General features: G+C 51.1%; 1 protein-coding gene across 8 annotated transcripts in view; it reads left to right on the top strand.

Moving 5' to 3' along the window:
• Positions 1–15,864, top strand: part of tns1b (tensin 1b) — a 290,940-nt gene that overhangs the window by 254,361 nt on the left and 20,715 nt on the right. For 6 of the 8 annotated variants that reach the window (XM_052014032.1, XM_052014038.1, XM_052014007.1 and 3 more), the window contains 4 exons: positions 2,831–3,011; positions 4,813–5,726; positions 9,585–9,674; positions 11,057–11,188. In XM_052014032.1, coding sequence (XP_051869992.1) covers positions 2,831–3,011; positions 4,813–5,726; positions 9,585–9,674; positions 11,057–11,188 — 1,317 coding nt within the window. The remainder of the gene's footprint in view (positions 1–2,830; positions 3,012–4,812; positions 5,727–9,584; positions 9,675–11,056; positions 11,189–15,864) is intronic. The other 2 variants (XM_052014015.1, XM_052014023.1) reach the window with 2 other exon arrangements.

Genomic DNA, 15,864 nt, shown 5'->3' with positions numbered 1-15,864 from the left:
TTCTTGTCCACAGAATCTCTTATCTGTTCCCCAAACCAATGAATCCCCTATCACTATGCGCAGTCCTCTTCTCCCCCTTTCCGTTCTGTGCCACAGAGTCAGTGCTGGAGACCTGACCACTGTGGCTTTCCCCTGGTAGGTTCTCCCCCGCTCCCCCCCCCCCACCACAACCGTATCCAAAACGATACACTTGTTATTGAGGGAAACAGCCACAGGGGTGCCCTGCCTGACTGCCTCTTTCCTCTCCCTCCCCTGACGGTCACCCAGCGACCTGCATCCTGCAGCCCAGGTGTGACCGCCTCCCGGTAACTCCTGTCCATCATCTCTTCAGTTTCCCGAATGATCCGGAGTTCATCCAGCTCCTGCTCCAGTTCCCTAACACGGTCTGTCAGGAGCTGCAGCCGGATGCACTTTTCGCAGGTGTAGTCATCAGGGATACTGGAGGTCTCTGTGATTTCCAACATCCTGCAAGAGGAGCAAACTCCTGCCCTGCCTGCCATTCCCACTGCTCTGAACTGTGCTATAAGGAAAAAAGAGACCTTACTGAACCTCACCTTAGACTCCGCATTTCCTCTGCCTCTTCACGACGAAGCCTCTTGAGCCAAAGCCTAAGAACTCTGGTCAGGCTGCATTTAGAGTATTGCATGCAATTCTGGTCACCTCACTATAGGAAGGATGTCAAGCCTTTAGAAAGGGTGCAGAGGAGGTTTACCAGGATGCTGCCTGTATTAGAGGGCATGTGCTATCAGGAGAGGCTGGGCAAACTTGGGCTCTTTTCTCTGGAGCGGTGGAGGCTGAGGGGTGATCTGTTGGAGGTGTATAAAATTATGAGGGGCACAGATAGGGTGGACAAGCAATATCTTTTTCCCATTATTGAGCGATCCAATACCAGAGGGCATGCATTTAAGGTGAGAGGCGGTAGGTTCAGAACAGACGTGAGGGGTACGTTTTTTACTGAGAGAGTGGTGGATGCCTGGAATGTGTTGCCTGGTAGGGTGGTGGAGGCAAATTCATTAGAGGCTTTTAAGAGGGGCTTGGATGGGCACATGAATGAGAGGAAAATGAGGTAGTACAGGGTAAAAACAATAACAGAATACAGAGTAAAGTGTCGCAGTTACAGGGAAGTGCAGTGCAGGTAGACAATAAGGTGCAAGGTCAAACAAGATAGATTGTGAGGTCAAGAGTCCATCTCATTGTATAAGGGAACCGTTCAATACTTTTATCACAGTGGGGTAGAAACTGTCCTTGAGCCTGATGGTACGTGCCCTCAGGCTCCTGCATCTTCTGCCTGATGGGAGAAGGGAGAAGAGAGAATGACCCAGGTGGGTGGTGTCTTTGATTATGCTGGCTGCTTCACCAAGGCAGCGAAAGGTATAGACAGAGTCCATGGAGGGAAGGCTGGTTTCCGTGGTGCGCTGGGATGTGTCCACAACTCTCTGCAGTTTCTTAGGGTCCAGGGCAGAGCAGTTGCCGTACCAAGCCGTGGTACATCCGGATAGGATGCTTTCTATGGTGCATCGATAAAAATTGGTGAATGTCAAAGGGGACGTGCCAAATTTCTTTAGCCTCCTGAGGACATAGAGGAGCTGGAGAGCTTTCTTGGCTGAGGCATCTGCGTGGTTGGACCAGGACAGGCTATTGGTGATGTTCGCTCCTGGGAACCTGAAGCTCTCGACCCTCTCGACCTCAGCACCATTGATGTAGACAGGTGCATGTGCACCGCCCCCTTTCCTGAAGTCAATGACCAGCTCTTTTGTTTTGCTGACATTGAGGATTGGTGCAGTGGGGACTGGCATAGACTCGATGGGCTGAATGGCCTCCTTTGTTTCATGGATTCCATGACTAACCAGAGTGTGTAATGTTGGAGTATTGTGTTCAGTTCTGGTCACCTCATTAGAGGTGGAAGCTTTAGGGACGGTGCAGAGGAGATTTACCAGGACGCTGCCTGCATTAGAGAACGTGTCTTATGAGGAAAGGTTGAGTGAGCTAGGGCTTTTCTATTTAGAGCAACGCAGGATGAGAGGTAAGATTTCTTTATTAGTCACATCTACATTGAAACTCACAGTGTTCTGGGGGCAGCCCGCAAGTGTCGCCACGCTTCTGGCGCTAACACGGCAGGCCCACAACTTCCTAACCCGTACGTCTTTGGAATGTGGGAGGAAACCGGAGCACCTGGAGGAAACCCACGCAGACACGGGGAGAATGTACAAACTCCCTACAGACAGTGGCCAGAATTGACCCCGGGTCACTGGCGCTGTAAAGCGTTACGCTAACTGCTACACTACCTGTTAGATGCGACTTGATAGAGGTGTGTAAGATTATGAGGGGCATAGACAGAGTGGACAGCCAGCACCTTTTCCCCAGGGTGGCAATATACAATACCAGGTGACATTAGTTTAAAGTCAGAGGAGGAAAGTTCAGGGGAGATGTCAGAGGTGGATCTTTTACACAGAGAGTGGTGGGTGCCTGGAACACACTGCCGGGAGTGCTGGTAGAGGCGGATACATTAGGGACATTTAAAAGACTCAGACAGGCACATAGATGTAAGGGACGGTTATGGGCTGTGTAGGAGGGAAAGCTAAGATTGATCGTGGAGTAGGTTTATATAGGTTGGCACAACATGGTGGGCCAAAGGGCCTGTACTGTTCTATGTTCTGTGTTCTGTGTTCTGTCCAGGGAGGATTGCAGCCATGCAGACAAGAAGTGAAGGGCTTCTCTGGTTTGTAGAAACCCCTGTGTTGCCGCTGACTCCTGTTCCTTCTCCTCAGTAAGTTGACTCCAGGGTTTGAGGGGTGGAACCATATTCTAATGAGATCTCTGTCTTCCCCAGAGCCCAGGAGTTACGTGGAGTCCGTTGTTCGGACAGCGACGGTGGGTGTGAACCACCAGCAGGCTCGTCCAGTGCCTCAGAGCTACCCCGTGGAGACTCCAGCCAGAAACACATCCATCCTGTCATCATTCACATCCCCCACCTCAATCTCAACCAGCAGCCCCCTGCCCGGCATGGAGAGGTGAGGAGCTGCACACCTCGGGGCAGCTAAAGGGAGGGGGAAGCCCGTGTATGTTTGCCAGGCTGCTAGTTTGAACCGGTCCATGTTTCTATCCCTGGGTTGATGCCCAGTGCGTGCTTTTATCCAATTGTTTCTTGTACCCAAAACAACACAGAAGGGAGGCCATTTGGCCCATCACCATCTCCCACCAGTCCCATTCCCCATTCCTTGTTTTCCTGTACTCCAACAATCTCCCCACGTTGTTCGACCAGGAGCACGAGGCACCTCGTCCTGAGGACTATATTATTTCATCCAACACGGAAGGAGACACTTCAGCCCATCGAGTCTATGCTAGCTCACAGAACAACCCTGGTCCACCACTTATTTTCCTATAACTTATTCCCCCCTCCACCTTCTCATCAACTGCCCCCAGATTCTACCCCTCACCCACACGCTGGGGCAAATTTAATTATAATAAATTATAACCAATTTTATACAGCACATGGTAACAGGCCCTTCTGGCCCAACGAGTCCGCGCCGCCCATTTTAAATTCATGTTAACCTACCCGTACGTCTTTAGAATGTGGGAGGAAACTGGAGCACCCGGGGGAAACCCATGAGGTCACAGGGACAGCGTGCAAACTCCCGAAGGCGTGCGGGTTGATAGGTTAATGGGCCGCTGTAACTTGCCCCAGTGTGTAGGTGAGTGGCGGATGTTGGGGGGAGTTGATGGGAAGGTGGGGAGAATAAAATGGGTTAGGGTAGAATTAGTGTGAATGGGAGCTTGTTATGGTCACTGCAGACTTGGTGGGCCAAAGGGCCTGTTTTGTGCTGTACCTCCATGGCCCTAAGACTTGTTTCTTCCATTGGAAGTTAGAATCATAGAGTCACAGAGGCGTACAGCACAGAAGGAGGCTCTTTGGCCCTTCACGTCCATGCTGCCTCTTGTAACTATCCACACCAATCCTATTTACCTGCATTAGGTCCATAATTTTCTATGCCTTGATGATTCAAGTCCTTGTCTAGATGCCTCTTGTATGTTGTGAGAATATCTGCCTCCACCACGCCCTCAGGTACAGCAGAGCCCATCTGATAGCTCTCCTCTCTCTGGCCGCTGATTTATCGAGGAGCTTTATCTGCTGGGTCATGGCAGGACCCCGTGTGGGACTCAGTACCACGTTGAGTGGTCCTCCACCCTCAGCCAGTGTGAGGGGCAGCTTTCAATGTGAGACCCCCATCGTGGTCAAACACTGTCCCAAGGGGAATCAGCAAAACCACATCTCTGCTGAGTAAGTTCATGGACTTGGAGTGGTACGGCGCTGAGATTTATCTCTCTACAATCGTAGGGTCATACAGCATGCAAACAGGCCCTTCGGCCCACCAATTCTATCCTAATCATCATGAACATCTACACCAACGATGCAGGGTCTTGACCCAAAACATCAACCATCCCTCTGCCTCCACAGACGCCCCCAACCTGCTGAGTTCCTCCAGCAGCTTGTTTCTTGCTCTGTACCGATCCCACTTCCCAGCTCTTGGCCCATGGTGTTCGACACATTAAATGTGTTGCAACAGACAATCTGCTGCAGGAACTCAGTGGGTCGAGCAGCATCTGTGGGGGGAAAGGAACTGTCGACGTTTCGGGGAGATGGTTAGTATATGAAGAGGAGAGGGGGAGGGGTGAGACAGGGGCCAGAGGTGGGAGGGAGGACGTGTGGAAGGATGGAGGCAGGGGAGGGGGATGGGGGGGGAAGGGGAGGGTGGAGCTGGGGCAGGCAGAAGACCGAGAACCAGAGATTAAACGTGTTCCTTCTTCCCTCAGCCCATTCGTCAGCAGCTGCTTGTCGACAGACATCAAGGGGCAGAGGACCTCGCCACCTCAGTCCTCTCTGGATTCCAGTCTGAGGTCGACGAGCCTCTCTCACCCTTCCTTCACCGAGGGAAGCTATCTCACCACTCCACCCAACCACTCGGCGACAGGCACCGCCAGCAGCTCGGGCACGGACACCGGGAGGGTCGATTCCACGCTGAGCCCCAGCATGCTGTATCAGGACCGACCTGCCGGCTCACAACTCAACATGACGGTCAGCGTGGGACATCCTGAGAGCCCCCAGGCCCTCCACAGAACAGTGGCCACCAACACCTTGCCCAGCCCCTCCCTGAGCAGGAGAATGGTGGGTGCAGTGGTGCCTCCTGGCAGCCCGGGTGTGAGCAGACACCCCTCCAGTGCCCACGGAACCCTGGTTGGATCATCGGGAAGCCCCATCCTGCCCAGATACCATGGCATCATCAGCACTAGCGCACCTGCCACCCCCAGCAGCCCAGTGTCGGAGCCTCACCCTCTCTATGGCTTCCCCACCCCTGTGGCCCAGTCAGAGGAGCGGTATCCTGGCCTGAGCCGCCAGGGCAGTTCCATGGGCTACTCCGTCCCTGGGACACCGGGCTTCCCCATCTCGCCGGCGTACTACAACTCGGGGACCAGCGGCATCTTCAGCCCCACGTCCAACGGCTCCCCGCCCCTCGGCCGCTCCCCCAAGGGCAGCCCCCAGCCCCTGCTGCCCGAGAAACGCAGGATGTCCAGCGGCGACCGCTCCAACACCTCCACCAACTACGCCACCGTCAACGGCAAGACCATCTCGCCCGTCTCCAGCGGCATGTCCAGTCCGAGTGGGAGCAGCACACCGAGCGTGGGGTTCACGCACACCCTGCCCGACCTCTCCAAAATCACACTGCCCGGTAAGTACAACCCTCTGCTCACCCATCCCAAACCCAACGGGGCACCCACAGCGCCCCACTGACAGGTGGGAGCCACCAGGGGCACCGACGCATTCTAACGTCAGCGATCGTCAGCACAGCTTCCGTCAAACACGGGGCAGTGGGATCAGTGTGGGACTAATACAGGGCAGGGATTAGTTTGGGGATTTAACACTGGGGAGAAAGTGGGGCAGTGTCGTTAACTACAATTGATAAAGGGAGGGGAAGTGGGCTTAATTAGATTCATACACATCTCATGCGAGAGAATGCACAGTGTGGCTGACGGGATGTTATAGTACTGTCTGAGGGAGAGGACGGTGTGGCGAACTACTATTGATACAGGACTGAAGGAAGAGACTGGGGCAATGGGGTTAATTGGTATTGATACAGGGCCTTTGGGTTAATTGGATTCATGCAGGGCTCTGGGGAGAGTGGAGTAGTGAAGTTAATTGGGATTGATAAAGGGCCATGAGGAGACTGAGGCTAATTGGTATTGATACAGGACTGTGGGGACAGAGCAGGGCAGTAAGGTTAATTGGATTTACACAGGGCTCTGGGGAGAGAGTGAAGCAGTGTGATTAATTGGATTGATGCAGGGCTGCTGGGAGAGGGTGGGGTTAGCTGGGATTGAGACAGAGTGTGACAATGGGTAAAGTGTTTGTCATTGTCTGGGTGCGATCTACTTTGCTGGACGTATGCTGGGACATAGGCTGGAGCCAGCACCTTGGTCAGGCAGCAGGGTTTGCTCATCACTGGCCATTCTACCCGGGACACGGTTTTGCCAAGTGATGGAATGTGTGAATCTGATGGAGGTTCCTGTTGTGGTGTGCTGAACATGTACATACATATCTGCACAAGATTTTAAATTTCAGTGCAGAATTAACTATAGGAACAGTCTCTCCTCCTGCCTCCTGTTAATCAGAAGGCAGTCTGATTACCAAGAGATCTCAGTTTCAATCTCTCGTCACGTTCATTTCCAAACATTTACTGCAAATCTAATTGTGGGCTTCTGAATCAAAGACGTATAATGGGAGAACTGGATTACTATGGTACAAAGGGAGGAATCTGAATCAATCAGTGTCACCAGGGGAGGTGAGCTGGGAAAACTAAAAGGACTGAGGGTTCCATCAATGTCTCATCTTAAAGGAGTGGTAATGGGGACTGTGGAAAAGTTCATCTTCCAAACTACCGGGTTTACAGGAAGGTCCCAGTAGGTGGGGAAACCATAAATGTTACACCTTTATTTCAAGAAACAAGGGGACAGAAAGCAGGAAGCTAAAGGTCAGTTAGCCTAACATCTGCAGTCACCTGTGTCTCCAGCCTAACATCTGTCACTGGGAAGGTACTGGCGTCCAGTGTGACAGGAGCAGTTGTAGGACATTTAGAAATGAATAGAGTCAGCATGGTTTGATGAAAGGAAAATCATGTTTATCAGAGTTATTTGAAGGTGTAACTGGAAGGGTGTTTAAAGGAGAGGTTGGACAAAATTGAGTTGTTTTCTCTGGAGCGTCAGAGGCTGAGGGGAGACCTGATAGAGGTTTATGAAATTATCAGACAAGGTAGACAGTCAGTCTCTCTCCCAGGGTGGAAATGTCAAATACCAGAGGGCATAGGTTTGTCTGAGATTCACACAGCGCAGAAACAGGCCCTTCGGCCCAGCTCGTCCATGCTGACCACGGTGCCCATCTTAGCTGGTCTCATTTGCCCGCATTTGGCCCATATCCCTCTAAACCTTTCCTATCCCTGTACCTGTCCAGATTTCTTTTAAAAGAGGGGGAAAATTTAAAGGAGATGTGTGGGTCGTTTTTTTTACACGGAGAGTGGTGGGTGCCTGGAATGGGCTGTGGGAGTAGGGGTGGGGTTAGGTAAGGTGGTGACGTCAAGAGGCATTTAGACAGACACATGAACAGGCTGGGAATGGAGGGAGATGGATCACGTGCAGGCAGATGGGATTAGTTTAATTTGGCATCATGTTCAGCACAGACATGGTGGGCCGAAAGGCCTGATCCTGTGCTATACTGTGCTTGGTCATCGGAAAGGCATTTAAGAAGATGCCTCATTAAAGGTTACTGCACAGTGAGAGCTGATGACATTGAGGGTAATAAATTAACACGGATAGAGGACTGACTAACTAACAGAAAACAGAAAGCTAGGACAAATGGGTAATTGTTGGGCTGGCAAGCTGTAAGTGGTGTGGTGCTGCAGGTATCAGTGCTGGGGTCTCAGCTCTTCACTGCCTCCATCGATGACTTGGACGAGTCGAGTGTATTGAACCGAATTTATGATGATACAATGACAGGCAGGCTAGCAACTTGTGAGGAGAACACAGTGTACCAAGGAATATAGCTTTCCTCACAGCATGCTGAGAGGCCATTCAGCCCATTGGGTTCAGGCCAGCTTCCAATGCAATCCTATCAGTTCCCTTCCCATTTTCCTGTACCCTTGAAACAATTTATCTCTCACACGCCCAGCAGTTCTCTGTGCCAGCCACCTACACACTGGAGGTCATTTACAGCAGTCACTTAACCCACCAACCTGTGGGAGCATCTGGGAGAAACATGCACTCACAGGGAGAACATGCAAACTCCACACAGGATTGAAACCGTGAAGCTGGAACTGTGGGGCAGTGGCTATACTGGCTGGGCCACCCAGTGAGGAGTCCAAGTGATTGGTTAGATGCAGGGTTCTTACTTTTAAAAAGTGTCCTCAATACCATTCTCCCAGGATAGGTATAGCAAAGGTTTGATGTAGAATAAAACATCTCTACACTGTCCCATCACACACTCCTGGGGTCAGACACAGAGTGAAGCTCCCTCTACACCGTCCCATCACACACTCCCAGGGTCAGACACAAGAGTGGAGCTCCCTCTACACCATCCCATCACACACTCCCAGGGTCAGACACAAGAGTGGAGCTCCCTCTACGCCATCCCATCACACATTCCTGGGGTCAGACACAGGGTGAAGCTCCCTCTACATCAGACACCCCCAAGGGCACAGGTTAGACACCAAGTAAAGCTCCTGGGAGCTCCCTCTGCTCTCTCACTGGATGATAACAGAGTCATACACCATGGAAATAGGCCCTCCAGCCCAACTGGTCCATGCCGACCAAGATTCCCATTTGTCTGCGTTTGACTCATATCTCACTAAACCTTTCCTATCCATGTACTTGAACAAGTACCTTTCAAATGTTGTTAGCATTACTGCCTCACCCAGTTCCACTGGCAGTTCATTCCTTACACTGACCACACTCAGGTTACTATCAAATCTCTCCCCTCTCACCCTAAACCTATGCCCTCTAGTTCTTGATTCCCCAGTCCTAGAAAAAAGACTGTGTGCATTTATCCTATCTAGGCCCCTCATGATTTTGTACATCACTATAACATTCTCCTGCGCGCCAATGTAAAAAAGTCCCAACTTGCTCAACTCCTCTCCGTAACTCAGTCCCTCGAGTCCCAGCAACATCCTCGTAAATCTCCTCTGCACTCTTTCCAGCTTAATGGCATCCTTCCTGTAGCAGGGTGACCAAAACTGAACACAACCTTCCAAATACAGCCTCACTACAATAATAGTGACAATGATGGGACCATTTCACTATGCTGGCATCAACCACCATGTGCATTTTGGTGCCTTGTTCCTGAATGTTTTGGAGTTACTTGGGTTGCAACCAGTACAGTTTATTCACCTCGACACCGTGTCCCACCTGGAACTGATCAGATGTTTCTGAGACACCTGCTGTCACAGACCCTGTGATCTCTTCCACGTCCCCAACCCCCACCCACCTCTCAGCTGACCCAGCTAGAACTAACCCTGTCCTTGAACCATCTTTTGTTGTTTCAGCAGATGGCAGCCCAGAGACCCGAGCCAACGTTAAATTCGTCCAGGACACCTCAAAGTACTGGTACAAGCCAGACATCTCCAGAGAGCAAGGTACGCAGCAGCTTTCCCAAGGAGCACTTCCACAGATGGCCAGGGGATAATGGCATGGATTTTCAGCCCCCAGGCCCTGTGATAATTGGACGGGAGCAGTCGACTTTTTTCTTGTTTCCCTGGTCTGGCTGCTAGGGGAGAGCAGAAAAATATCCCAGAGATGCACAAGTCCCACCACAGGGAATGAGGAAATTATGCAGACTGTGAACTCATTGGACAGTACAGAGGGAGGTCACACTGACAGAGGGGCAGTATTGACCCCAGTGGAGGTCTCTCTATGCGGGAGTCCTCCTGCTGTACATCGGGGACCTGGGGTGGAGGGTGTTTCACCGGGCCGTGCCGTGCAACCGATTTTTGAGCCGGTTCACCGACACCCCAGCCGCCTGTCACTTCTGCAGCCGGGAGCAGACGGTGTACCACGCGTACGCAGAGTGTGAGAGGTTGCAGCCCCTCTTTGAGTATCTGCGGGGGCTGCTGCTTAAGTTCTGCTTGCACTTCAGCCCGGCGCTGATGGTTTACGGGCACCCGGTGCGGCGCGGGGAGGGGTGCGCGGCGGATCTCCTCGTGGGTCTCCTGCTGGGCCTGGCTGGCCATCCACGGGACGCGGTGGCGGGTGGCCGAGGGTACCGGCAGGTCTGCCTGCCTGCCCGTCTTCCGCGCTTATGTGCGCGCACGCGTGTGTTTAGAGAGGGAGCACGCGGTTTCCGTGGGCACCCTAGCTGAGTTCTGTGCTCGGTGGGCTCCTCAGGGGATTGCGTGTGTCGTGGACGGTACGAACGCGATTCTTATTTGAAGTGTCGCGTTAATGGGTGTAGCGTCGCGAGTGTGTCTCGTTAGTATTAGTTTCCATTCTCTACCGTAGTATGTCGTTGCGTAGTTTCTTCTTTTCTGTATTAGATGTAGTGTATTGACACTGGTTGTCTTTTGTAATGCTTTTAGTGAATAAACGTTTATTATTAAAAAAAAGGGGCGGTACTGAGGGAGGGTCACACTGTGGGAGGGGCGGTACTGAGGGAGGGTCACACTGTGGGAGGGGCGGTACTGAGGGACGGTCACACTGTGGGAGGGGCGGTACTCTGAAGTCAATGAGAAGTCTGATGTCTCTCCCTTTCCCTTTCTCCATTCTTCCCTTCTTACCACCCTCATCCACCTATCATTCCCTCTCCAATCCCTTACTCCCTCTCTCCACTCTCCCTCCCACCTCCCCCTCACACTCTCTGTTCTCCACCAACCCAATTCTCAAACCCCCTCTCCCCTCTCTCCCCCTCTCCTTCCCGTCTTATCTCTCCTCGCCCACTCCCCCCTCTCTCTCCCTCTCCCCTCTAACCCCTCTCTCCCCCCCTTCCCTCTCTCCATTTCCCTCCTCAATCCTACCTTTGCAGCGATTGGCCTATTGAGGGACCGGGATCCTGGAGCGTTCATTATCCGGGACAGCCACTCCTTCAGGGGAGCCTATGGATTGGCGCTGAAGGTCTCCACTCCTCCTCCAACCATCACTCAACAAAGTAAGAAAGGTAGGGAGACGGTGGGCCTGGAGTGGGATGGGATCTTTCCCAGCTAATGCTGGCTGTGGGCACAGCTCCTCTCCCAGTTGTTTGGACGCTGGACTGGTATCCAGGAACCTCACACACTGCCCAGCGAGGGGTAATCAGGGAGAAATGCCAGAAACCTGGGTGGGACCATGGATGAGAATGGGGCAAACAGAGAATGGAACTGTTTTCCCCAAGAGGGAGCACTGTTTGGGAATTGGACCTAGTTGCTGGGGGTTGAAGGTTGTTGTGAGAAGGTGGGTTCAAGAGGCAGTGATGTATCTGGAGTCACGGACCAGGTGGGGTCATCAGATTCTGTCTCCTGAAGGTCTTCAGTGAACATAGCGGGTTTCCACAACAAGCTAGTGGTCTCATGTTTACTGGTACGCAAGTAGACAGGGTGGTAAAGAGGGACATTGATCATAAGAGTAAGGAGGTCTTGTTGCAGATCTACAAAACTTTGATTAGGCTGTACTTGGGTTATTGTATGTAGTTTTGGTTGCCCCATTACAGGAAGGATGCGGAGGCTTTGGAGAGGGTTCAGAAGAGGCTCACCAGGATGCTGCCTGGATTAGAGGGTACGAGCTATCAGGAGAGGTTGGACAGACTTGAGTTGTTTTCTCTGGAGAGTTGGAAGCTGAGGGGAGACCTGATAGAGGTTTATAAAATGATGAGAGGCAGAGATGGGGTAGATAGTCAGAGCCTTTCTCCCAGGGTAGAAATGTTGAATACCAGATGGCACAGGTTTAAGGTGAGAGGACGAAAGTTTAAAGAGGATGTGAGGGGCAAGTTTTTGTACACAGAGTGGTGGGTCCCAGGGGTGGTGGTGGAAGCAGATACGATATTGGTGTTTCAGAGGCTGTTAGACAGACACGTGAATATGCAGGGAATGGAGGGATATGAATCATGTGCGGGCAGAAGGGATTCGTTTAATTTGGCATCATGTTTGGCACAGACATGGAGGGCTGAAGTTCCTGTTCTATGTTCTATAGAACCATAGAACCATAGAACAATCAGGCACAATACAGGCCCTTCGGCCCACCATGTTGTGCTGCCCTTCAAACCACACCTAAGACTATCTAACTCCTTCCTCCCACATATCCCTCTATCTTAAATTCCTCCATATGCTTATCTAACAATCTCTTGAACTTGTCCAATGTATCTGCCTCCACCACCACCCCAGGCAGCGCATTCCATGCACCAACCGCTCTCTGGGTGAAAACTCTCCCTCTGACATCACCCTTGAACTTCCCACCCATTACCTTAAAGCCATGTCCTCTTGTTTTGAGCATTGGTGCCCTGGGAAAGAGGCGCTGGCTGTCCGCTCTATCTATTCCTCTCAATATCTTGTACACCTCTATCATGTCTCCCCTCATCCTCCTTCTCTCCAATGACAACAGCTCTAGCTCCTCTAATCTCTCCCCATAATCCATACTTTCCAATCCAGGGAGCATCCTGGTAAATCTCCTCTGCACCCTTTCCAACGCCTCCACATCCTTCCTATAATGAGGTGACCAGAACTGGACACAGTACTCTAAGTGTGGTCTAACCAGAGTTTTGGAAAGCTGCATCATCACTTTGCGGCTCTTAAACTCGATCCCCCGACTTACGAAAGCTAACATCCCATAAGCTTTCTTAACTACCCTATCCACCTGCGAGGCAACTTTCAGTGATCTGTGGATATGAACCCCCAGATCCCTCTGCTCCTCTACACTGCCCAGAATCCTGCCATTTACCTTGTACTCCGCCTTGGAGTTTGTCCTTCCACTTCTCTGGATTGAACTCCATCTGCCACTTGTGAGCCCAGATCTGCATCCTATCAATATCCCTCTGCAAGCGTCGACAGCCCTCCACACTATCCACAACACCACCAATCTTTGTGTCATCTGCAAACTTGCTAACCCAGCCTTCCACCCCATCATCTAAGTTGTTAATAACTATCACAAAAAGCAGACATCCCAGAACCGATCCCTGTGGCTAGCCACAGCCCTCCAACCCGAATGCACTCTCTCCACCACAACCCTCTGCTTTCTACAGGCAAGCCAATTCTGAATCCACATGGCCAAGCCTCCCCGGATCCCTTGGCCTCTGACCTTCTGAAGAAGCCTACCATGCGGAACCTTGTCAAACGCCTTACTAAAATCCATGTAGGCCACATCCACTGCACTACCCTCATTAATCTTCCTGGTCACCTCCTCAAAGAACCCTATCAGGCTGGTGAGGCCTTCACAAAGCCATGCTGGCTGTCCCTAATCAGTCCATGTTTCTCCAAGTGCTTATAGGTCCTATCTCTTAGAATTCTTTCCAACAGCTTACCCACCACAGGCGTAAGGCTCACTGGTCTGTAATTCCCTGGACTATCCCTACTACCTTTTTTGAATAAGGGGACAACATTCGCCACCCTCCAATCCTCCGGTACCATCCCCGTGGACAACGAGGACTCAAAGATCCTAACCAACGGTTCAGCAATCTCCTCTCTCGCCTCATGAAGCAGCCTGGGGAATATTCCATCAGGCCCTGGGGACTTATCTGTCCTAATATTTTCTAACAACTCCATCACATCCTCTCTCTTAATATCTACATACTCTAGAACATTACCCTCACCTACACTGTCCTCAGCATCCTCTAGACCCCTCTCCCTGGTGAATACTGAAGAGAAGTATTCATTGAGAACCTCACCCACTTCCACAGCTTCCAGGCACATCCTCCCACCTTTGTCTTTAATCGGACCTACCTTTACTCTAGCCATCCTTCTGCTCTTCACGTACGAGAAAAAAGCCTTGGGATTCTCCTTAACTCTACTCGCCAAAGCCTTTTCATGTCCCCTTCTCACTCTCCTCAGCCCTTTCTTAAGCTCCTTCCTTGCTACTCTATATTCCTCACGAGCCCTGTCAGATCCTTACTGCTTACACCTTATGTATGCTGCCCTCTTCTTCCTAACTAGTTGTTCCACCTCTCTCGTCACCCATGGTTCCTTCACCCTGCCATTCCTTCTCTGCCTCACCGGGACAAATTTATCCCTAACATCCTGCAAGAGATCACTGAACAACAACCACATCTCCATAGTACATTTCCCTTCAAAAATGTCATCCCAATTTTCCCTCCCAAGTTCTTGCCTTATAGCCTCATAATTCGCCTTTCCCCAATTAAATATCTTCCTGTCCTCTTTGCTCCTCTCCCTGTCCATGACAATTCTAAAGGTTATGGAGCAGTGGTCACTTCCCCCCAAATGCTCACCCACCGAGAGATCTGTCACCTGACCCGGTTCATTACCTAAAACTGGATCTAATATGGCATTTCCTCTAGTCGGAATCCATCCTGGACACACTTAACAAACTGCGCCCCGTCTAAACCCTTGACACTAAGTAGTGCCAATCAATAGTTGGATAGTTGAAGTCTCCCATTATAATAACCCTGCTATTTTCTCATCTCTCCAAAAACTGCCTCCCAATCTGCTCCTCAGTATCCCTACTGCTACCGGGGGTCCTATAGAATACTCCCAGAAGGGTAACTTCCCCTTTCTTGTTCCTAACTTCCACTCATATTGACTCCAGAAAGGATCCTGCTACATTATCCACCCTTTCTGCAGCTGTAACAGTGTCCCTGACCAGTATCGCCACCCCTCCTCCTCTTCTCCCCCCCTCCCTATCCCTTTTAAAACACTGAAAACCAGGAATATTCAATATCCATTCCTGCCCTGATGTCAGCCGTGTCTCTGTAATAGCCACAATATCATAGTCCCATGTACTTATCCAAGCTCTCAATTCATCACCCTTATTCCTGATGCTTCTTGCATTGAAGTAACTGCACTTTAGCCCATCCACCTTTCTACTTTTATAGCCTGTACTCTGCTTCTCCTTCCTCAAAGCCTCTCTACCTGTCAGATCTGACTTTTCCCCAACCCCTTCTTCCTCTGACCTACCCCTCTGGTTCCCTTCCCCCTCGCAAACTAGTTTAAACCCTCCTATCTGTGAACTCGATGAGTTTCTACAAGCTGGTGGTTTCATGGTTACCGTTACTGAGGCAACTAGTTTATTAAATTATCTGGATTTAAACTGCACAGCTGCTGTGGTAGTTTCTCAGAGCAACAGCGCAGATACACCCAGTAACGAACAGTGGATGCAGCCACTGCCTATGTTATGAAAGTAAAATCTTTACATAGCATTTAATTATTGAGCAGTTTAAATTTTTACAATGCACATTTCATATAATGCAAACTGTATTCTGTAGAGACTGCCAAATGTCTGACACTGCCACTCCGCTTGTGGGTTCTGAGCTGGGAATGCTGGAGTATATCCTGTGGGCAGAGCGAGCACTGGGCCCTCCCTGGGCTGTGCACACATCACTATACATGTGTGCACCAACTGCTTTAGTGTCACCTGCAAACTTACTAACCGTGCCCTGTACATTCTCATCCAAGATGACAAACAACAATGGGCCCAGCACCGAGCCCTGGGGAACACCACTAGTCAGGGGCCTCCAGTCCGAGAAACAACCTTCCACATCGCCCTCCGCTCCCTACCATCAAGCCAATTATGTATCCAGTTAGCTGGATCTCCCTGGATCCCATGCGATCCAACCTTCCACAGCAGCCTATCGTGCAGAACCTTATCAGAGGGCTTTCTGAAGTCCACGTAGACCATGTGTACCACCCTACCTTC

The sequence above is a fragment of the Pristis pectinata genome, chromosome 1 (assembly GCF_009764475.1).
Source record: "Pristis pectinata isolate sPriPec2 chromosome 1, sPriPec2.1.pri, whole genome shotgun sequence".
In the NCBI taxonomy this organism is placed as follows: Eukaryota; Metazoa; Chordata; class Chondrichthyes; order Rhinopristiformes; family Pristidae; genus Pristis; species Pristis pectinata.
Note: the sequence above shows the minus strand (reverse complement) of the source record. Positions and strands in the feature narration are given on the sequence as shown.